The 25,597-nt window shown below is 42.4% G+C and overlaps 1 protein-coding gene across 2 annotated transcripts in view; it reads right to left on the bottom strand.

The window, feature by feature from the left end:
* LOC124717054 (4-coumarate--CoA ligase 2-like) overlaps window positions 1-25,597 on the bottom strand; it is a 269,113-nt gene that overhangs the window by 57,407 nt on the left and 186,109 nt on the right. For both annotated transcript variants that reach the window (XM_047243732.1, XM_047243735.1), the window contains exon 7: window positions 12,794-12,968. In XM_047243732.1, coding sequence (XP_047099688.1) covers window positions 12,794-12,968 — 175 coding nt within the window. The remainder of the gene's footprint in view (window positions 1-12,793; window positions 12,969-25,597) is intronic.

Raw genomic sequence — 25,597 nt, forward strand, 5'->3', positions numbered from 1 at the left:
CCATTAATGTACACTTCCAGTTTTACGACCATCGTTCCGTGACACTAGTCAAGATGATGAAAAGCTGTATGGATAGTGTGGTGTGCGTACTGTAAGACCTTCGGAACACACACCATCGGATTATTTGACTTGTCGCTCTAACGAAGTGGGCGAGTGTCAGCAATAAGCAATATGTCTCGTGGTCTTATCGTGGCGCGTTTATCTTCTGCCGTTACGTCAGACGATAGACATGCCACTGGCATGCTTAGAGTAGCAAATTGACGGTGACCAACTCTAAATAGAACTTGATTAATTTTCAAACACATTTATTAAAATAATAACAAGCATAAAAATAACTTAACTTGGTTCTGGATGCTATTTACAATTGAAAATCTGAAGTTCCTTTGGTCTTGGTATGTTAATCTTATTCTCACATATCTCTGATACTTGACAAAGTGTCTATTCATTTATCTTCATGCCTATGTACAGGAATATGGTAATCTTATTAGGCGCAGACTGGAACTTGACTATAGACTAATGCAGACTAATGCAGACTAAGGCAGACTGACTAATCGGAGGTCTATACACTCGTTATAATAACTCGCGCATTCAGGTATCACTGCACGAGTGTGATCCACGAGGAGAAAAGGTTTTACGTTAGCAGCAATCTCATTGACTGCGAGACATATTAATACGCGGATCGGCGGAAGCAGAATTTGGTCCGTCTCTAAGACAGCGCCATCTTGTAGTGCGGGGACGGACGACGGCTGCAGCTGCACTGTTGTGCTTAGCGGGGCGCGCTCTAGTGGGAAAGTTGTGTATGCGCTGACTACGCGGAACTATGTACACAACAGATGTTGTCATTTCAAGGAAGATTTTATGATGTGTGGAGCTGTAATGGCACCAACACTAATGAAGAATATTTTATGATCTGAAGATGACTAGACTGTTAGCCAAAACTAGTAACCCATTTGAATAAAGAAGATATCATATGCGATATTGATTTCGTGGGTTTTCAGTCCCTCACATAAGTAAAAAATTTACAACAAATCGCAGATCATGTTGTGTGGTGTCCTTAGGTTAGTTAGGTTTGAGTAGTTCTAAGTTCTCTCCCATAGTGCTCAGAGCCATTTGAACCATTTTTTGAAATCGCAGATCCCTGTTTGACAATGTTAACGTACTTGGGTTTGTTACTGTTCGATTACGCTATTGGTGAAAATTCACCAAAAACAGTAACTGTCGCAAAGTACCCAGGAGGCATCCTAGAGTGGAATGATGACATAAGACAAACTGCAGGAAAAGCAGATGACGAACTGACATTCACTGGAAGAATCTTAAGGAAATGCAGTGTGTCCAAGGAGGAATGGTTTCTTCTTTCAGACATTTGTATTCAAGATAATGAAACAAAATTTATTTTATAGGTTGACTCTTACACATAAGATTACAGCAACCAGCCACTTTATACAATGATATTTATTTATTTAAACAGTGCCATTACCGGTTTCGAACCTATAGGTTCATCTTCAAATGGATAGTTCACATTTTGCATTGGATTTCATGTTTTGTTTCTCCATTTACGTGAAATCTAATGTAAAACGTGAACTAGCTGCCTGAAGATGAACCTATCAGTTCGAAACTGGCAATGGCACTATTTAAATAAATAAGCAGCATTGTAAAAAGTGTCTGGTTACTGTAATCTTCTGTGTAAGAGTCAACCTATATTTTGTACACAGCCACAGGCTCAAACTGTCAGTTTTGGACAAAATAGCATAAAATTTATTTTACAAGATTTTTCTATATCTTAGCTGTTTTTCTACATAGTCAGTGAGCAAATATAAACATTTGTTGTAGCCTACTAGAAGCTTCCCTGCGCCTTCTGCAAACTCAGTTGCCGCCAAGTTGCTGAAATGGTCACTAATTTTCTACTTAATCTTGGTGGCATCTCCACAGTGCTTTCCGACCAAACAAAAATCATTACATTTGGAAAGAAGGTTGCTAGCCACTCGGGGTCACTTTGAGACAATAAGACGGATGTAAAGACAATGGTATTACAGACACTGGCTGTGAGCAGGCATTGATTGAAATCAACGGGAAAAGTTGAAATTTTACGCCAGACCAGGATTAGAACCAGTGTCTCCTGCTTATTGGACAGATGCTCTGACCACTGAGTCATCCCGACACAGCAGTCATTACAGCTGTACGCGTTCCATCAGATGGAAATTTTCAACTTCTAATGTGGTGCCCCTTGCCCATTATCCTCGATACTCACGGCATTTCGCTGATTCCTGTAAGAGTTTGAGTCTGCTGTGCATCTGCACTGAAGAGATTATAGGCCATTTCGCGTTAACCATATATACAGGGTGTCTCATTTATCTTGCTCACCCAAAAGAACTTTTTTGTTGCGTTAAATAAAAAATGGTTTCAACCAGTTCGTGGTGAGGGTAGAGAGAATGTGCAGGGCACTCTCACTTCCGATTCGGTGTAGGGAATACGATCTACAGCGATTTGACTACATACATTGTGACAAAATGGTGGGCAGCAATTTATAGTCTTGTTTGTGTGCTCTAGGGAAAGAAATACAGTAAGCTTTACCTGCATTCAAAGGAACAGGGTGTCGACTTAAACGACTGCAGTAAAAGCACACTGTTGGTGGGGCGACAAAGCGCGTTTGTTCTGGAGAACGGTGACGACACATTTCCAGACGGACTGTGCCGCGGTCGCATTGTGCAGAAACACATTAAGCTTTGGCGCCAGATGTCCAGGTATACGGCCTAGCGCCGAAAAGTCGCTGACAGCACATTGTAGGCCTTTTTAGCGAGCAAGCGGCCAAAAGAAATGTAAACGTTCTGCAAATGTCCGTGGGACAGGGAAACTGGGGCCCAGATGTCCAGACTTTGTTTCAAAACATGTTTTGTCAATGCAAGTTTATGACCGTTCTTTCCAAACTTTGAAATGGAGGCAACAGGGGAGATAACAAGCTATTTATGGAGGGCTGTGCTTCCACCCTGTATTGAGTTAGCAAAAGACATGGCAAACATGTGGGAAAGAGGCTGCAAAGCTGAATTTTCTTTCTGTTTTCTACCAATTAACTTTAAGTCTCTGATTGGTCAAATCGGTATGCAGTGCAAAGACCATTCACCGAGCTTAGAATGACAGGTTCCAGCTCGTGATTGGCTTGTGTGAAAATGGGGGAGGTCAAAAAAGAGAAATGTGCTTTTGGAACCGACCTGACGAGGAAACCGAGAGAAAGGAAGATCGGCACTCTTGTACAAGTCTCTTGTACTGGCGCTACGCTAGTAAAGAACTGCAGGTCTCTACCTAAATAGTGAGACTTGTGTTCTTTGCTAGTGTGCGACTTAGAGCCTGTGCCAGTCACCCTCTGAACCGTCAGAGGTACTGCTTATATCATCATGGTCACAACGAGTGATGTGTGGGTGTACTTATTTGTCTTGAGTCGGCTGTCGAAACATTTGACGTATTCCGACATGCACAGCCGTGGCACGGAGTCAAATTGGTTTGGCAGACCAGCAAACGGGTCAACCTGCACACTGGAATCCATTGCGGTTTCAGAGGCTCTTAGGGAAGTACCTGTGTTCTGAATTATCCGAACACAAGACCGCGTACTTGCATTTTTCGGGAACGCGCATTTAATAACAGATTGCCGCCGTCCATGACTTCAGTCGCCGAATGCATCGTAGTGTGCCGTCTTGACCAGTAGGATGGTAAAGTATTCGCTGCTGTGACGTAGGGCTATAATATCTATTTCTCAGCACCCTGTTTTTTCGAACCATATTTTTCCTTTTTTTTGGTATGGTAGAATATAGATGCTTGGTGGTGGCGTAGTTTGATGCCATAACCTGGATTCTCATATATGAAGTAAGATAGAGCGAGTAGTGTTCTGGTTAGTGTCGTGTGTCGATCACCAGCAGATCACTTTGTCCATTATAGATGCTATTTTAGTAAGGCTTTTGTTAAATAAATATTTTTGTATGATGTTTCTTTAATAATTTTGTTGTCTTATCTTGCTTAGGATCAATAAATCGATTGTGAATTAGACTACAATTTCTCCCTGAGTTCTGATTAATAGTTCCTTCGCATTTTTATGGCAGTCTAGATCAGAAACATAAGGAGTAGCTTTTTCATTTGGTGTCCACTGTGTGTCGATCTTTTACCTCATTAACAGTAATCTTCTTTCAGGTATACGTTTAATGTTTTATGTATCCCCACAGATGTGGAAGATACGGGGTCAACTTTAATTTTCTTAGATGGAACCATGTACATTTGATTCAAGATCACACTTATTCCCTCCAAGAGCTATTCAAGAATGTATGACACTGTACCATTTTTGTCAATAAATGGTAGATGTGCAAACGATAGAGAGTACCCGGGTTGTGAGCAAACGGAGCTGTTTACTGTCTTGATTGTAAAACATTATGTGCCCAGTGAGTTGCTGTGGTAGAGGTGTGGGTTTTGTTTATTATTTCCCATGTATGGCCGCACTGGGTAGCCGTGCGGTCTAGGGCGCCTTGTCACGGCGCGCGCAGCTTCCCTCGTCGGAGGTTCGAGTCCTACCTCAGGCATGGATGTGTGTGTTGTCCTTAGCGTTAGTTTAAGTTAGGTTAAGTAGTGCGTAAGCTTAGGGACTGATGACCTCAGCAGTTTGGCACCATAAGACCTTACCACAAATTCCGTCATGTAAACACAGGTACTCCTCTCCAGAGTATGCACCTCATTTCTTGTTGCTTTAGCGTACAGTGCACTGCATACCAGTGTAGTGGTGGATCAGAGTGATGTAGTAACTGCATGGCGACAGTACACAGTGTGCATACAATTTTTGCTGTGTGAAGGTGTATGATGTACACGTATGACCATAACTTTGAAATGCTGCTAATCTACGGAGAGAGTACGGTGACAGAAAATAATGTATTAACTTGCATTTTTATGTTAAGTACTGTTAGATACATGGTGATTATTGTGTTATTATTTCTATCTTGTACTCTACTGTACGTACCTGTACTGAAATTTGCTATAGGCGGGCGAAATTTTGTTCTGGCACAACTACTGTACTAACAAGCCATAAACTTCTTGCTGGATGTCTGATCGTTTTCTTTCCGGCCTACGTAAAACTGGAAGTTTAAATGCAGGACCTCGAAACCGTAGCAGAAAACGAACAAACGAAACTGCTCAGGAAGGTGCGCTCGCTGCCGTAGCCGTGAATCGCGACAAACTCAGTACGAAGTAGGTGTCTCGAAAACAAGTATACGTCGCATTTTGCACCGTCACAAATTCCATCCTAACCATGCTCATTTAAACTAAGAACGTTATGGGAATGACTTCAACAACAGCTTGCACCATCACAAATTCCATCCTAACCAAGCTCATTTAAACCAAGAACGTCATGGGAATGACTTCAACAACAGCTTTCAATTTTGTCAGTTGGTTCGGCGACAAGTTCTGACTAATCCGAATTTCTTCTCAGATGTTCTTTTTACCGAGGTTTCATTCTCCCACAAAGGAATTGTCAATATGAGAAATACGCATTACTGGTCCATCAACAATTCACCATGGCTCCGACAGATAGAGCATCAGCGTCCGTTGAACGTTAATGTTTGGTACGGAATTATTATAGAAACCATTCTTGAACCTTTCTTTGTAAATAGCAACCAAAATAGCAGACAGTATGCACAATTTTTATGACACAAACTTCCTGTTCTCTTGGACGCCGTACCTCTGATCACATGGTATCAGCATGATGGATGCCCTTGCACATAACGCCTTACGACCACGAATTCCGCACCATAAATACCCTGGTAGGGTTATTGGACGTGGTGGGCCAGTTAGTTGGCCTGCCCGATCTCCGGACCATACACAGCTGGATTTTTTCCTGTGGGGAGCAGTCAAGGATGCTGTTTACCAAAATGTTCCAACAACAATTGAGGTCATACAGCAACTCATTATTGATGTTTGTACAGCCATCACAGAGGCAGTAACAGCACCATTTGGGGTGTCCTTCGTCCACAATGTGACCCTTTGTATGAATGCTAATGGTAGCTGATGTAAACGCTCAATTTTCATTTAGTGGTAGTATCACAGTAAAAGTTACTACAAAGGGCCATGTTACTGCTGCATTGTCATACTGTAAAATAACAATATCCAGTTACTATGTAGTACAGTGCTGTTGCATTCACTGTTTACTGGTAACCTGCTAAATGTTCAAACGCGCCTTGAAGAGGTTAAATCATTTAGTGAATGAAATGCACTGAAGTGATATTTAAGTTTGGGAAGTTATGTATTATCTATCATTTTCACAACTACTAGTTTCGTGGATAAAATGGTACAGTGTGATACATTTCTAAATAGACCTTGGAGAGGGTAAGTGTATTCTTGAATAAAATGTACATTCTTCCATTTAAAAAATTTAACATCTAACCCATATCTCCTACACCTGTGGGGATACATAAAAGGTATACGTTAGCAAGAACTACCCAATGGTGTTAAGAAAATTGGTAGAGACAATTTAATGCATCAGATAAAAGGTATTTTGGGTGAGCAGGATAAATGGGACGCTCTGTATATGTCGCGTCTGTTCTTTTAGACCTGCCAAGAAGAACAGACAACATTTTTGATCCAGGAGCCATCATGAATTAAGACACAAAGAAATTACAGACATTGGCTGGAAGTAGGCATTGACTGAGTGGGGAAAACCGAAATTTTGTGTCGGACTCGAAACTGGGTCTCCTACTTAGTAGGCAAATGCTCTGCCCACTAAGTCACCCAGACACAGTTGCCATTTTAACAGCTCCGACTACCCTAGCACGCCTTCTGTCAGACCACAAACTCTGGGCTTATCCACACACCACTAATGTAGTGCTGTTTGCCTGTTATGCTCATTACTCGCGGCATTTCACCAATACCCATAACAGTACGAGCCTGGCTTGCATCTGCACTGAAAAGATCATTAGCCATCTCACCTTAACTGCGGAAGCGTCTGAAAAGACAGACACCACATACAATAAGACTGATGTTTAAAAACTTCCCATTTAGACTGCTGAAGTGGAAGCAGAATGCGTGAGAACGCTATCGTGAAGAAGCACAGTGCCGCTGGACAACAATGCCAGCTGGTTGTTCTGAATGGCGCAATGCAGTCAGTGAAGGGTAGACGACAGTAGGGCCCCACATTTATAATCTCCCCTCTGAGTGTAAAGTCGATGAGTGGGGCACCCTTATGATCCCAAAACATTATGCTTGTAGCTCTTTGGTGCTCAGATTTTTTTTCTTTTTTCCTTTTGGGATCATGAATGATTCACCCAACACAGTGCAGATTTGTTTGTGGACTGTTATACGAAACCCAGGTCTTGTCGCCAGAAATAGGGTGGTTCAAAAATTCCTCGCCATCCTTGTCACACCAGGTGAGAAAAGTCAATGCAACTGCTGAGAATTATTCCGGGTTGTATGGCCGTGGTCCATGGAACTCTTCAGTCCCTGACGTTTCGTCCAAGGCTTCGTTGGACATCTTCGGAGGTGCTCCTGGTTATGAAAGACTCAGCACAACCAGGCGCACCTCCGAAGATGTCCAACGTAGCCTTGGACGAAACGTCAGGGGTTGAAGAGTTCCATGGACCACCGTCAATGCAACTACCATTCGTTGGCTTTTGCGTTCATCTGTCAAAAGTCGACGAATGTACCAGGCACACACTTTTGTGCAGCCCAGTTCACCGCTTACAATTTGATCATGAACTTACTTTAGCAGGCGTTACCACTTGTCAGCAGTTGCCTGTTCTCAGACTTCCAGACCTGCCACTCTTCTTCCGATAGACCTCTCCCTTCCATGGCTTTGGCTGTAGGCCGCTCACCCTCCCCCCACGTCGCTCTCGACTTCCCCCCTGCTCTTTCTCCAAGATGGAGACCAGTTGAGTGAACACTCTGGCCAATGTCGTTCCTCCACCCATTGGTCATGTCCATGCCATCTCAATGCTATACTGTCAATCCTGTTTGTGACTGGTTCCATCGCATGCATCTCCATTCTGGCATATTCATCCTTCAGTCGATCCAAGCCGGTCGTTCTCATGCGCCACCACAACCCATCTACTTCGACAGCCACAATTTTCTCCCTTTGTTTCTCGTTCAGTGTCCAGCACTCTGAGCCAAACGTCATAATGGTTTCAACGACAGCACGAAGCAACTACTTTCTTTGTTCGTCTGAACATGTGCTGACTCCAAAAGATACAGTACCATTTAACGATCCAACAGCTGCACTCACTTGACTTAGTCTGTGGGGTGCGTCAACTTCGCAACAGTCAGTCTCATCGATTAGTGAACCCAGAAACTTGAACACGCACATTTCTTACTGAGCGAAACTCAAAATCCAAATACTTACTTTGCCCACTTTCAGCAACAAGATATTCCACTTCATCCTTTATCATTTAGTACATGACATCATCTTTATCCAGAGACATAAGAACTGAATGTGAAACGAAATTTCGGGAAAGCACACGCTCAGTTCACCAATAATGGTATTGTCTGTTGAATTTGAGTTTGTCTGTCACAGCTGCAGGCTGTCATCATGAGTATTCGTTCATACGCCATTACGCATCATGTACCATTCTAGGACTGAAGCTTCATTCATCACATTGGCATAAATTTCGGTTAATTGCTTTATTTTCTTTTCCTTTTTATTTAGGAACCACATTACACGGCAAACGTGGATGGCTGGATTGTTAATTTTGTCACACATTGTAAAATCTGACTGATAGTCAATAAAGAACCGTTCCCGCTTGCTGTTAGCATTATTTGTGCATAAATGAAAAAAACATTGTACAACAGAGAATTACTGAATGAGGCCATGTAGCTGTTAAGATCCTGACCTCATATACTGGAGGACGGAGCTGCTCTGTCCAGCCATCCCAATGTGGGTTTTCTGTGGTTCTCCTGGACCGATAAGACAAATGCCGGTGATTCCCTAACATAGGCCATGGATGAACACTTACCTTGTCCCCACAGACGTCCCATCCTTGTAAAGCACGTTATGTAAGCTGTGTGTTGTACTGGGAGATTCAGAAGCCCCTCCCACTGGGTTTTATGTAACCAGCAACGTCTTCAAACACCACACACGAGATTATCATGTTCCCTCGTTTGCTACATGCAAACCTCGTATTAGTCTTACAGAGAAAAATGAACAGGCTTTTCTGTAGGAAATTTAATTGAACTGGGACACGTTTTCGAGAGGTTGTAATCTTCGAATGATTCAATGTACAATAGTGACATTCAAACGCATTATTCTTGAATAACTCTAAAGCCGTGGCCTCCAGCAAAAACGTATCCAGTCCAAAATTTAACTACATTAAATTTCCTACATGAAAGTCCTGTCCATATTTTTCTTTAGAACTAATAATTTGTGTGTACCGAGCGAGAGGATAGGAAGATCGTGTGAGTAGTATTTGAAAGTGTTGAAAGCTGCCGGCCAGGGTGGCAGAGCGGTTCTAGGCGCTACAGTATGGAACCGCGTGACCACTACGGTCGCAGTTTCGAATCCTGCCTCGGGCATTGATGTCTGTGATGCCCTTAGGTTAGTTAGGTTTAAGTAGTTCTAAGTTCTAGGGGACCGATGACCTCAGAAGTTAAGTCCCATAGTGCTCAGAGCCATTTGAACCATTTTTTGTTGCAAGCTGAATGAAACCCAGCGGTAGGGGCATCTGAATATCCTGTATTACGGCCTACTGATTGGCACTATATTACCTTTACAATTCATCTATAGTTGTGAGATGTTCCTTGGACGAATAAAGATAAGTAAAGAAATCATACTGGCGCCAACGATTGCGAAGGTCTGTGAATCCTACACGACACGAAATTACCTTGCATTCGGTAGCCATTTGACATATTCTTCAATGCAACTGCAGTCACACTTTCCGCATGATTTAAGGTACAGGGACATCGGTGACCAGCTATAGCAGTTTATTGAACGATATTGGCCACACTATGCATTTATGCACACATATGAGACTAGAAAAAGAGGGAGTGCATTATGCCTTCTTCAGCCCCTCTAATTCCACTTATCAAATGACTATGTTACCACCTGAAACTTCTATAGTTGTTAGAAATTATCAAGGAAATAAATGTAAGCTGTAGCGAAATATGGATAACACAGTATAAGACAAAAAAATAAATAAAAAGGACTAATCACGAAGGAATTTTCCGAATGTTGCGGAAATCGGTAGGTGTAACGTACATTTAGAGACAAAGCAATGACTACAATTTCAGAGAAATTTGCTAACTTACTCTAGAGAAAGAGCTTCACAAATTGAGCGAGCCAGTAACGCGTTAGTCCACCTCTGGCCCTTACCAAACAATTACTAGGCTTTGCACTGATTGAGAGAGTTGATAGATGTATTCCTGAGAGATATCGGGCCAAATTCTGTCCAAATGGCGCGTTAAATCGTCAAAATCCGAAGCTTGTTGGAAGGCGCTGTCCATAATGCTCCAAACGTTATGAACTGGGGAGATATCCAACGACCTTGCTTCCAGAATGAGATTTTCGCTCTGCAGCGGAGTGTGCGCTGATATGAAACTTTCTGGCAGACTGAAACTGTGCGCCGGATCGAAACTCGACCTCGAGACCTTTGCCTTTTGCGGGCAAGTGCTCTTCCATCGGAGCTACCCAAGCACGATTCACGATCCGTCCTCACAGCTTCAATTCTGCCAGTATCTCGTCTCGGCAGTATCCTTTCTTCCGGGAGTGGTAGTTCTGCAATGTTCGCAGAAGAGCTTCTGTGAAATCTGGAAGGTAGGAAACGAGGCACTGGCAGAATTGAAGCTGTGAGGACGGATCGTGAGCCGTGCTTGGGTAGCTCAGATGGCAGAGCACTTGTCCGCAAAAGGCGAAGGTCCGGAGTTCGAGTCTTGGTTCTGAGCACATTTTTAGTCTTCCAGGAAGTTTCAACGACCTTGCTGGCCAAGGTAGGGTTTGGCAAGCACGAAGATAAGTAGTGGAAACTCTCTCCGCGTGTGCATGGGCATTATCTTGCTGAAATGTAAGCCCAGGGTGCCCTGCCATGAAGGGCAACTAAACAGATTGAAGAATATCGTCGACGTACGGCTGTGCTGTAAAGGTGCCACTCATAACAACCAAAAGGATCCTGATACAGAATGAAATAACACCCCAGATCACGACTGTTTGTTGTCGGATCATAGGGCGTCCAACTGTCATGTTGGTGTCCCACCGCTGTCCAGTGCGTTCAAAAAATGGTTCAAATGGCTCTGAGTACTATGGGACTTAACTTCTAAGGTCATCAGTCCCCTAGAACTCAGAACTACTTAAACCTAACTAACCTAAGGATATCACACACATCCATGCCCGAGGCAGGATTCGAACCTGCGACCGAAGCGGTCGCGCGGTTCCAGACTGTAGCGCCTAGAACCGCTCGGCCATCTCCAGTGCGTCTCCAGACACTCAAGTCCCGGTCGGGGCACACATTTTCATCTGTCCCCGTTGACGTATGTCAACGCCTGTAAGCAGCTAAGGGTGTTCATTTCATTGTCATTTCATTCTAACGAGCTGCATGGTCACCGATGGTATCTGTTCTTTCGGATATGTCCGAAAGAACAGATACCATCTTAGTATATTATTTATGCGCCTGTCCGCGAGGCATACTTATTGTCGAACTGAGACATGTAATGAAATTCACAAAGACTTTGTGGCCTGGGGTTGACATGCCCCCTGTCTACTATCCCTGTCAGCTGTTCGGTGAAACTGCACTATAACGTCACAAAGTCTCCATCGGCCACCAAAGATTACAATTTTGTTTTTTCCATTGATATGCGTATGAATATCAATTTGTGACCAATTTGAGTAACTCCTTCATGACACATCTTTTTTTTTTTTTTTTTTTAGAGAAGATACATTATGCACAACAACCAACAGTAGCAACAAGAACGGAAGACCAAGAACGAAATGCTGGAATTAAAAAAACGTGTAACAGATCCAGTCTTTAAGTCATACTGCTCAATCTATTCATCGAAGAAGCACTGCTGGTAGTAAAAGTTAGGTTCAGGAGAGGGATTAACATTCAGTGTGAAACGATAAGATCTGCTGATAACATTGCCATCCCCAGTGTAAGCGAGGGAGAACCGCAGGGCTAGTTGAATGGGATGAACAATCTGGTGAGTACACAATATAGTTTGAGAGTAAGCCAATGAAAGAGTAATGTAATGAGGAGACAACGTTAACATCAAAACTGGGGAACACAAAGCAGGTAAAGTGAAGGAATTCTGCGACCTTGGAAGTAAAGTAACTCATGACGAACAAAGGAAGGCGGAAGTAAAAAGTAGAGTAACACTAGGAATAGAGCACTGCTGGCTAAAATACGTCTACTAGTTTGAAAAATGGGTCTTAATCCGAGGAAAAATGGACTTTTGGAGTACGGTATTATATGGTAGTAATGCAGGGGACTGTAAAAAAAAACAGGACATAAGAGAATCGAAGATCTGGGATGTGGTGTCATAAAGTGATGTTAAATTACGTCTCCACAGAATATGGGAAGGGAGAAACATATGGAAAACAATGACGAGAAGAAGTACTTATAGTAAGACATCAGGTAACAACCTTCATGGTACTAAAGGGAGCTGCAGAGAGTAAAAGCTGTAGGGGAAGACACAGATTGGAATAAATCCAGGAAATAAATGAGGGCGTAGGTTTCCAAGTGGAACTCTAACGTCAAGAGGTTGGTGCAGGAGAGGAATTAGTGGCGGCCCGCATCAAACTAGTCATGAACTAGTGACTCAAAATGTTAAGTGCTGGAGAGACTTGGTCTCTGCTCACCCTGGACGAAGCTCGTGGCAGGCGACGCCCTCTCCAGGAAGCGGTCGATGTCCATCTGACCTGCTGGAGCCGCTCCAGACACCACGAAGCGCACCGACTCGAGGTGGCGACGCTGCACCATGGGGTGTCCCCCCAAGAACAGCACCATGGGCGGCACCAGGAATAGCAGCTGAGGCTGCAACCACAACACGCTAGCTGAGCACGGCGGACAACCTTCACTTGCAAATCAGGGATTTCTCACTGTTCTCGTTTCATTACCACTCCTTAGGTCTCTAGCCACTGTACGACCAGAAGAACAGAGTTTAGTCTCCCGTCGACAGTGCGACCATTAGAGACAGGGCACGAGGCCAGGATACGAAACTATGGGAAGGAGATCAAAAAATGGCTCTGAGCACTATGGGACTTAACTGCTGAGGTCATCAGTCCCCTAGAACTTAGAACTACTTAAACCTAACTAACCTAAGGACATCACACACATCCATGCAAGAGGCAGGATTCGAACCTGCGACCGTAGCGGTCGCGCGGTTCCAGACTGTAGCGCCTAGAACCGCTCGGCCATTTCGGCCGACGGAAGGAGATCGTCCGTGACCCTTTTCAAGGGAACCATCCTGGCATTTGCCTGAAACGGTTTACAGAGATAACGGAAAACATAAATCTGGATTTCTGGATGCGGATTTGAACCGATGTCCCCCAGAATGCGAGTCCAGTTGTAACGGTACCACCGACCACGGCAATCGATGCTAACGTTATACCTCTGCGAGGAATTTTTTGAGGAAGTTGACCGTGAGATAACCTAATGGAAACAGAACAATCAAAGTGGGATTCGTTTCCGAACACGCTAGCAGAGTATAAACAGGTGGGTCGGGAACAGACGTTCTCCCAGCACAAAGGCAAGTTGTAACGTTACATATTAAAACCGGCTGTAGCCATTGTTGTGTCAAGCAAAATGATAAAACAGAAGGCAGTGCTAAGTCTAATCTGACCTTCCTTGACAGACACACACAACTATTTCCTTATATCTATTCATACTACAACACTATAACCTAACCTTGCAGATAAATGTACTATGAACAAACAAATGGCCAATGACATAGTAAACAGTAACATATGCCCCTCAACAACACCTATCTTAAATGAACTGCGTGTAACAGTTTATAAAACCAGTTACCGACACATATGAAATTAGTAGCAATACTGATCAGGGAAAAACTTGAAATGAGTTTGAATTTAAATCAGGGGGTCTGCTAATGATCATAATCTATAGCTTCATTATGCCTGTGCATTAACCAACTTTAACACAGTATATAGTTCTTTCTTAAACTCGGTTTGGAACAACTAAACAAAATGCAAATCTAACTACACTGGCTCTGAAGGAGCCTTTGCATTGCTTCATTAACTAGCCTAGTACATGAAGACACTTCAACTTTCATGTTTTGAAGAACCTTGCTCATTAATAGAACTACACCAGTATGTATGAGAAATGGTAAGTATTCTTATCATCAGTTACTAATTAAGTAAAACACAACAAACTGTAACGCTTTAAATAACAAATGTGATTTCATAAGCAATCTTTTGACCTACAGCCGGCCTACAGCGGTTCTAGGTGCTTCAGTCTGAAGCCGCACTGCTGCTACCGTCGCAGGTTCGAATCCTGCCCCGGGCATGGATGTGTGTGATGTCCTTTGGTTAGTTAGGTTTAAGTAGTTCTAAGTCTTGGGGACTGAAGACCTCAGATGTTAAGTCCCATAGTGCTTAGAGCGCTTTCAACGATTTTTGACCTACTCAGAAACATAATTGGCTGTGCAAATAACAACACAACATTAAATTCAAGTTCAGCCACTTTCTCATAATCAATTAGGACACTCGAAATTAAATTCACTAGGATAGGATTCCTATCCAGGTTTGTGATTTGGGATAATGACTGGTTAAGATAGATTATTATTAAAATCAACCAAATTTCACAAATACCTGGTCCATTTACAGAGTGCCAAATACAAACAGTTTAGGTTCAAATGGTTCAAATGGCTCTGAGCACTATGCGACTTAACTTCTGAGATCATCAGTCGCCTAGAACTTAAAACTAATTAAACCTAACTAACCTAAGGACATCACACACACCCATGCCCGAGGCAGGATTCGAACCTGCGACCGTAACGGTCGCTCGGCTCCAGACTGTCGCGCCTAGAACCGCACGGCCACTCCGGCCGGCACAAACAGTTTAGTGGAAAGTTGGTGGCACTGGTGGCGAAATTTGCAGTGGGTATTATCCTGGCGGCGATGCAGTCATGGGTGTACTGTTGGCTTCGCCCTGTTACTGATCTCCTTGGCGTCGATATTATATTTGTATAGGGCCAAAAAACATGCCACGATAATGGTACCACCAATGCAGCATCCGAGGTCCATAAATACTGCCCTTAAGCTCTTCTGGCCTCAAAACGGCAGGAATATCAGCCACAATTATCCGCTCCTGCTAACGAGATGTAGCCCACAGTATTGCTCAGCCCAGACTCATCCGTCACAAAGATCGAGTTGCCACTTGCGCGCCAACCACACGTTTTCCACTCCACCAGGCTACTTCCGTAGCTGCAGGGCGTCCCTACATCTCTTACTTTCAACCCTATGTTCCCTAACTATGGACAGAGTCATTTACAGCACATTATATAGCTTATCATTTCAGTAGTTATTTAAATTCACAAGCATAATTTAAACAAAATTTTACATAAGTGAAACATGTATAGATAGTCAAAGAATTTCCATGACAGATACAACATTATACATACGCAGTACTACAAATTGACATATAAATATCGATGCAGGTACAAAATAGCTCAAAAATAGGTGTTACACAGTGTGCTGACTACTGAGTCACCTCGATCGGTGTTTGTTATCCTTAATAGACGGGAGTTCGATTCTCTAACGAATTAGGAAGTGAAAGGGTGGGGTAAGGTTACTGGTAAGTAAGTTGTTTATTTCTAGTAAATAGCCTCACCCCCCCCCCCTTTTTAACCTAGAATCGTTAAAGAATCGAACTCCCACATATAAAAAAAGACAGCTTCAAACGTCTGATTACTTAATGCGTTAAATATTTAACGTTAATTATATAAAACCTTTATGGTTGAAGTCACAAAATCCTAGTTACACTGGTGTTATTAGTTTCGTATTACTTACCAACAGCCGAACGAACAAGTTTAGAAAAGGTCTAAAACTACTGGGTGATTCAAAAAGAAACAACAGATTTCAATTATTAATTGCACACAAACTGTAAGAGACAGAAACGCATTGCACATGTCACTGCATAGAGGAAGTTTCAATGTTTTTGAGACGGCTCCGCTGCTGTTCGTTAATAGCACTGTGGCGACTTCACTACGAGGGAAATCATTTTGTGTGTTGGAATTTGCGCGACGTCAATCCATTGTTTACGTGCATTCCGCCGTCGATTCAGCAAGAAGCCGCCTCTGCAAAAGTAGATTTACGACTGGCACACGAAATTCTTCGAAGTTGATTGTTTACGCAAAGGGCAGAGCACTTGGCCACGCACGTCTGATGAAAATGTCGAGTATCCACAGAGCGTTCACACAGAGCGCTCGGAAGTCCACAAGACGGCACGCCAGGGACTTCATCTTCCCCAGACCAGGGTGTGGCGTGTTCTGAAAGGACGCCTGCATGTGAAGCCTTACAAGTTGCAGTTACTGCAGCAACTGCGTCCCGGCGACCGTAACGAAAGGTACGAATTTCGCATTTCAGTTCTCCAGGATACGGCAGATGACACTATCCGAACGACTCATCTTTTCGGACTAATCGAAGTTTTATCTATAGGGTAAAGTAAACAGCCATAGTGTAAGAATTTGGAAGTCGCAAAATCCTGGTATGGTCGCCGAACATGAAAGAGAGTCATCGAGCCGCGCGGAGTGGTCGCACGGTTGGAGACGCCACGTCACAGACTGCGCGGCCCCTCCCGCTGGAGGTTCGAGTCATTCCTCGGGCATGGATGTGTGTTGTGTTCTTAGCATAAGCTAGTTTCAGTTAGTTTAAGTAGTTTGTTAGTGGAGGGACCGAGGACCTCAGCAGTTTAGTCCCTTAGGAATTCACACGCAAAAAGACTCACCGCAACTGAAGAATTTTGTCCTGCTGGAATTGCCCAAGTCCGTCGGAATGCACAATGGACATTAATGGGTGCAGGTGTTCAGACAGGTTGCTTACGTGCGTGTCACCAGTCAGAGTCGTATCTAGATGTATCAGCGGTTCCATGTCACTCCAACTCAGCACGCTACACACTATTAGAGCCTCCATCAGCTTAAACAGTCCCCTGCTGACTTACAGTGTCCATGGATAAATGAGTTTGTCTCTATACGCGTACAAGTCCATCTGCTGGATACAATTTGAAACGAGACTCGTCCGACCTGGCAACATATTTCCAGTCATCAACAGTCCAATGTCGGTGTTGACGGGCCCAGGCGAGGGTTGAAGCTTTGAGTCGTGCAGTCATCAAGGGTACACGAGTTGGCTTTCGGCTCCGAAAGCCCATATCGATGATGATTCTTTGAACGGTTCGCACGCTGTTACTTGTTGATGGCCCAGCATTGAAATCTGCAGAAATTTGTGGAAAGGTTGCACTTCTGTCACATTGAACGATTCTCTTCAGTTGCCGTTGGTCGTGTTCGTGCAGGATCTTTTTCCGGAAGCAGCGATGTCGGAGACGTGATGTTTACCGGATTCCTGATATTCACGGTACACTTGTGAAAGGGTCGTGCAGGAAAATCCCTACTTCATGGCTACCTCGGAGGTGCTGTGTCCCATCGTTCGTGCGCCAACTATAATAGCAAGTTCAAACTCATTTAAATCTTAATATTCTGCCACTGTAGCATCAGTAACCGGTCTAACAACTGTACCAGACACTTGTTATCTTATATAGGCGTTGCCGACCGCATCTCTGTATTTGAATACGCATGCATATACCAGTTTCTTTGGCGATTCAATGTATATACCAAATAATTTGACATTCGCATTTCGATTTCGTTACGAATAGATTTTACCGTAGTGTAACTGGAAGCGGGCAGGCGTGGTTCTGTGTCCTACAGACACGTGTATTCAGATGCGGAAGTTCAGCAGACGTAGCCACATTCCTGACAACCAACAGGACATGTTGCAGCTTTGACACTGCTCCGTTTACCTAATTGCTTTCTTAGTCTCTCCATCTCCTTCTTCATATCAGCCATACCCTGGAAGGATATTCCCTGAGGCCTGCATCTTATCCAAAACCACTGCATTCAAGAGAAGATGAAAGCTTTATCTATCATCGGTGCAGATTCCCTCTCTGCACATCAAAACTGTTTTCTTCCTGTCAAATACGGAACAAGTATCTCTGTCACACTATAAACTATCTGTTAGTTTCTCATTCTATTTCTATTTTCGTCTTACCATCTCATCTGCTAATCTTACCCTACTTTTTCTTGCTTTTTCCTCTGACCAGTCAACTCCTTCTCCACATTGATTTCTTCTGCACTGTTGTTATATTGTTATATGTCGCTACTCACATTCGACGACAATATAAGGAGAAAATTTCTGATTGTTTAAAGGGCTGAAATTTCGTAAACTGCATATATTCATTACTATGCATATCATCATTATTATTGTTACTTTCATTACAATTATATATTGTTCATGTGCCGCACGAACTGTTGTGTTTGCTTACTGAGGAAGTCTGGGTAGATGTAACACAGTGCGTGAAGGCCCTAATCTTTACATAAATAAGTAAATATATAAATGTGTAGTTAAAAGAAGTGCTTGAAGAGTGAGGCACCCATTAACGACGTGCAGCTGACGCATTTCATCTCACGTTAGGAGGCATTAAGCAAAAAGAAAAAGAAACAGAAGTGGTTTGTTTCATAGCGAGCGGTAATACCCACTGTTTACACAGAGAGCAGATCTTATACAGATTTTCGATGTAGGGTAGGTTTGCCATAAATGGATGGACCGTTGCTGTATTTTTGTTTGTGCGATGACTGCTGCTATCCAAATGTGCTGAAGCGATTTAAATCCTGAGAAACAAGCCACCATCTTAATTTGAAATCTGTAGGTTACAGTGAAGACATGATGTAAATGCATGAAACAAATTGTTTTATGTGATATAGAGTCGGGTGATAGCAGTGATTGTTCCAGGTGTACTTGTCTTATACCATTGGTAAGTTAATCACATCTACTTGTATTATTTGCAGTAATTTCCTATCTAATGGCGTGCATGGCAGATCTTACGGCGTTGACACCATGAACGGACCACTGGGCCCATTCACAAAACACCGTAAAAGTACTTTAGGATATCCTCTGTACAAACTGTATTAGGATATACCGTATTTAATTCACTGGCAAGAAATACGTGCAAGGGGCTATTGCTGTTCCTCTGGTAAGAACGTAAATATAATTTAAAGTGCAAATATTACATTTTGCAAACAATAACTGCAACTAAATATTTAAATATTGATGATAAATTATTCTAGCATGTTAAATTTATTCTAACAAACTGAGTTAAAAACAGTGGTTATTTATATTTAGTCCTATAATATTGCTATCACATGTACTCCTTTTTTTAATGGGATTCACTCTGATCCATCGAATGAAGAGTTACCAGAAGTGAGACAGACAGCACCAAAAACACCAACAGAGGTGGAAGGGGTGTTAGGTTTAACAGCATGTTTGGAAACCTCAGCAGGATCGCCAACAACCGAAAAAGTCATCGGAAAAAATAGGCTGGATTCAGTCATTTGACTGTTTTTTTCCCTATCCCAAAAGCTGCCGTATCACTGAATGTCAGGTCAAGAAAAATCACACAAAAAGCTTTAATACTGACAAATTATCCCTACAGAGATCAATTAGGACGAAGAGCTAAACCACCCCGTAACCTACAGAGAAACCGATATAGGCATGCATATACAAATACAGAGATATGTAAACAGGCAGAATACGGCGCTGCGGTCGGCAACGCCTATATACAACACGTGTCTGGCGCGATTGTTAGATCGGTTGCTGTTGCTACAGCGGCAGGTTATCAAGATTTAAGAGAGTTTTAACGTGGGGTTCAAGCTGGTGGAGGCTCTGTAATGGAGTGGGGCGCGTGCTGTTGGACCCCTGACATGTCTAGATACAACTCTGACAGGTGACACGTAAGCAAACATCCTGCCTGAGCACCTGCATCCATTCATATCCATTGTGCATTCCGACGGACTTGGGAAATTCTGGCAGGACAATGCGACGCTCCACATGTCCAGAATTGCTACAGAACACGATCGATGGGACACAGCATCTCCGAGGTAGCCATGAAGTGGGGATTTTCCCGTATGACCATTTCACGAGTGTACCGCGAATATCAGGAATCCGGTAGACCATGAGGTCTCCGACATCACTGCAGCCGGAAAAAGATCCTGCTCGAACACGACCAAAGGCAACTGGAGAGAATCGTTGAACGTGACAGAAGTGCAACCCTTCCGCAAATTGCTACAGATTTCAATGCTCGGCCATCAACAAGTGTCAGAGAGCGAACCATAAAAAGAAAGATCATCGATATGGGCTTTCGGAGCCGAAGTACCACTCGTGTACCCTTGATGACTGCATGACACAAAGCTTTACGCCTCGCCTTGGCCCGTCAACACCGACATTGGACTGTTGATGACTGGAAACATGTTGTCTGGTCAGACGAGTCTCGTTTCAAATTGTATCTAACGGATGGACGTGTACGGGCATGGAAACAACCTCATGAATCATGGATCCTGCATGTCAGCAGGGGACTGTTCAAGCTGGTGGAGGCTCTGTAATGGTGTACAGTTGACCCCCTGACACGTCTAGATACAACTCTGACAGGTGACATGTAAGTAAGCATCCTGCCTGAGCATTTGCATCCATTCATGTCCATTGGGCATTCCGACGGACTTGGGCAATTACGGCAAGACAATGCGACACGCCACATGTCCAGAACTGCTACAGAGTGGCTCCAGGAACATTCTTCTGAGTTTAAACACTCCTGCTGTCCACCAAATTCCTGGGATATGAAAATTATTGAGCATATCTGGGATGCCTTGCAACGTGCTGTTCAGAAATCATATCCACCCCTTCGTACTGTTACGGATTTATGGGCAGCCATGCAGGATTCATGCTGTCATTTCCCTCCAGCACCACTTCAGACATTAGTCTAGTCTATGCCACGTCGTGTTGCGGCACTTCTGCGTGCTCGCGGGCGCCCTACACGATATCAGGCGGGTGTACCAGTCTCTTTGGCTCTTCAGTATATATGTGCAGCCGTGCTACCTGAACGACTTCCGCCTACAGAATCGGAACAAAAATTCTATACATAACTTGTAATTAATGTTCCGTATTTATAAATCTAGAACACAAATCTTCCCATAAGTCATTACATGATAATATTATTAATATTTCCTTACATTCGCCTCAATTTGTAGAGTTCGTTTCGTCATGTCCTAGTAGTAGAACAAACCAGTCTATTGAATTACTCATTTCCTGCTCTTACATCACAGTATTTTGGGTTAAGATGTTAACAATTAATGTATCATTCTGTTTGCAGGTGCCAGAAAAATGTAGTCTTTCTGGTTGTAAAACCAACTACAAATTCAGCATTGAAGAGGTTTATAGTCCATTATTTAGATTCCCAACTGAAGAGACAATCAAAAAACGCTGGATAAAAAACATCCCCAGAAGTAACTGCAACCTATGCAACAGAAGTGTTGTTTGTATTAAACATTTTGAGGAACGTGATGTGTCGAAAATGGAGGACCCTGATGGTAGCTGTCACAAGTTTCCTCATCAGAGGTCACTGCTTTTATCAGGAGCTGTCCCAAAATTATTCGCAGGATTACCGCCATATTGAAACAAAGCTCAGCCTCCAGCAAGATGTGTCCCAGAGATAAGAAAGAAATGTACACGTAAAGAAGAGGAGGAGAAGAATAAAGTGTCGTCAAAGCAGGTATTATACCAAGTTTTCAATGTTTGTGCGCTGAGCATCAGGACAGAATAAACATTGTAGGTAAGTGGAGAGTAACAGTTAAAGACAATAACATATTCTTTTATGCTGTAGATTTTTCCGTAGTCATGCCCGATATCAAAGTGAGTATAGAAATTAATGACAAACTCATTTTAAATGCATATTTGTGAACGATTTCATTCTGTCATGAGATGAGCTTAGTTGCATTTTACCGTCCACGCTTAGAGTAACAAGATAGTCACAAATACAAATATATATATATATATATATATATATATATATATATATATATATATTAGTAGGTATATGAAGTGTGATAGCTGCGCACCCTCTATCAGTTCTGTTTTAAATGCAGTAAAGAATATTACAAAGAAGCTTACACGGCATTCACCACGTGATATGAGCTCCTGTACCACTCTCTTGTTTCTGTTGAAACAGATGGATTTGTTGACAATGAATAAGCGGGCGTATTCAGTTGGTACGATGTTGAATGCATTTATCATGTACAACCAGTCTGGGGCGTGCTACTACACAGCACTCCTGTCAAGTGAATCACTAAGGATGCGGTCACAGTGGCTCCGATATCGGTAAATTCCGACGACGACCGACGTCGGCCGGAGACGGCCGATTTTTTCAAATCAGTATGCCCCTAGAAGCGCGATCCTATCTCCCGAACGCACAGACTTCTGACACCAATCAGTGAAATTAAAATCAGTTTGGTTTCTTCGGTCAAATCGACCGACGGTTTCGCACACGAAATATGGAGCGTAAGAAACTGATAAGTGTAGTCCATGAAGAGTGAGTTTGTGGCAGCCTGGAGATGAAAATATAATCGGGATTATAACCTCAAAAATTAATTTGTTCAAGTGAAGAGGGCGGCGTATCTTATATGCTTATAGCTACTGTACTGGATCTTCTGTGTGCTAGGTTGTCATTAGTTGTCTACAAATTATTATTACTGTTAATATGAGGTGGTTGGCAAATGTGGTGTACGGCATGTGTTTTAGGTTTTCAGAGTAGCTTACGCTACACTTTATGCTTGTCGTTCACACGTGTTGCTAAATGACAGTCACTGAAAATCAGTTGACGTACGTCAGCACAACTTGAAATACGTGTAGCGAAACAGTGTGTTTGTAATTTGCATTTTAAAGTCATCACGAATTATGTCGAGTATGTAACAGAACGCTTCTACCCTCACCTCATATATTCGTAAAACTTGCCTTGTTATTCCATATTCGTAATACTTGCCTGGTTATTCCATATTCGTAGAACTGTCTGGTTATAGGACATAGTGTATAGTACTCACCATGTTCTTTACGAGACAGGAAAGCTTTTTTAGATGTGAGATTGTAACCTGGAAAAATAATTTTTTCTTTTGCTTACATTTACTGTAGTGCTTCAAATGGCTCTGAGCACTATGCGACTTAACGTCTGAGGTCATCAGTCGCCTAGAACTTAGAACTAATTAAACCTAACTAACCTAAGGACATCACACACATCCATGCCCGAGGCAGGATTCGTACCTGCGACCGTAGCGGTCGCTCGTTTCCAGACTGTAGCGCCTAGAACCGCACGGCCACTACGGCCAGCTTACTGTAGTGGATCTTTTTGTGTTGTGGTATGTGAACATCAGCTGTCTACAGATTACATTATTACTCCGTACTGGCGATGTTTTAATAGCAGTAGAGCGGCGATCGTGTTATGTGAAGTGGTATGAAATAATGATGTACGTACGTGTTTCCACGTTTTAGTCCTTTTGGTTTTGACAGTATCTTAAACTAAACTTTTTGTTTGTTTTTCGCACGTATACTGAATGACAGTCATTGAAGGTTATTTGACATATGCCTGCACAACGTTAAATACATTCAGCAAAACAGATTTCGAGTAAGCCCCTACTTGTAGAGGCGTGATTCGAGGTCTGTTAAAAAAATCCAGTTCTCACATTAGAGATGCAGTTCTGGTTCAATTAAAACCAGAAGTGACACTTTGATATTTGGCATCTGTCGATTACATCTTTCTAATAATTAGGCCTATACCACATTCTGGAAAGCACAGTCCCAAAGTTTTTGTATGAATGTTAGACGTTATTTACAGAGCTCTAAATACTAATTTAAAATCTAATGTTTTCACTCTTGCACACAAATACCTGTTCTACAAAATTTTAAATTTTTTCTAAACCATATTTTGAAGTAGAACAAGTGCACTAAAAGACACTGAAATGTTGATTTTCAGTCTGAAATAATACTGCCACCAGGAATATTGTTACTTCCTTTCTCAAATCCACTGCGTAAGTGTTTAGAGAGCTGTGAAGCGTATTAGAATCTGATTATCTGACTATCCAGCCAATATTGCATTAATTTTCACCGTTTTCAGAATAAAGTGAACTGCTGTGAAACCACAAACCTACCATTAAATAATTAGATAATACTTGCTTCCTTACAAACAAATGTTATCCATGCATCGTATAACAGAAACAGGTACTTTCGTCAAGTAAATTAACCATTATGTGCTCAAAACCTCATTGGCATAAATTTTACAGACCGACGTCGCACATGCTGCCATTGTAGCATAATGAGCCACACTCTGAACAACGTGTTTTGGAGAGATCATTAGTGCAGTGTATCACTAAAACTACAGGTTTTCGTAAGATTAGAGATTAGATTAGATTAGATTAATACTTGTTCCATAGATCATGAATACGACACTTCGTAATGATGTGGAACGTGTCAGGTTAATAAAAGATGTCTGTACAAGATATTACATTACACAAAATATTGCATTACACTAATGTTTAAGTTTTTTTTTTGCCTTAATTCATATCTAAAAATTCAGCCAATGAGTAGAAGGAGTTGTCACCTAGAAATTCTTTTAATTTATTTTTAAATGTTAGTTGGCTATCTGTCAGGCTTTCGATGCTGTTTGGTAGGTGATCAAAGACTTTTGTGGCAGCATAATTTACCCCTTTCCTTGCCAAAATCAGATTTAACCCTGCATAGTGAAGATCATCCTTTCTCCTGGTGTTATAGCTATGCACACTGCTATTACTTTTGAGCTGGGTTGGACTATTAACAACAAATTTCATAAGTGAATATATATACTGTGAGGTTACTGTGAGGATCCCTCGATCCTTAAATAGATGTCTGCAGGATGACCGTGGGTGGGATCTAGCAATTATTCTGATTACACGTTTTTGAGCAATGAATACTTTTCTACTCAACGATGAATTACGCCAGAATATGATGCCATACGAAGGCAGTGAATGAAAGTAGGCATAGTAAGCTAATTTACTGAGATTCTTATCACCAACATTTGCAATAACCCTAATAGCATACGTAGCTGAACCCAGACGTTTCAGCAGACAATCAATGTGTTGCTTCCAGTTTAACCTCTCATCAACGTACACACCTAAAAATTTTGAAAATTCTACCTTAGCTACAGACTTCTGTTCAAAGTCTATATTTATTACTGGAGTTGTGGCATTTACTGTACGGAACTGTGTATACTGCGTTTTATCAAAATTTAAAGAGAGTCCGTTTGCTGAGAACCAATTAATAAATTTGTGAAAAACATCATTAATACACGCGTATGAATATGAAAACATCAATTACGGCCTGTTAGTTTCTAAGATTGTGGTCCCTTCTGACGCTATTCGCTGGTGAGCGAAGGAAAGTGGCATCACAGAGTTAAAGCGCTTTTAACTTTTGTGGCATGATGTTTTTCCCTTCATCTCGTATATTCGTAAAACGTGTCTTGTAATTCCAGTAATTGAGGACAGAGTGTACAGTAGCCACCACGATCGTTTCGAGACAGATGCAGCT

Source organism: Schistocerca piceifrons, chromosome 9, assembly GCF_021461385.2.
Source record: "Schistocerca piceifrons isolate TAMUIC-IGC-003096 chromosome 9, iqSchPice1.1, whole genome shotgun sequence".
Classification (NCBI taxonomy): domain Eukaryota; kingdom Metazoa; phylum Arthropoda; class Insecta; order Orthoptera; family Acrididae; genus Schistocerca; species Schistocerca piceifrons.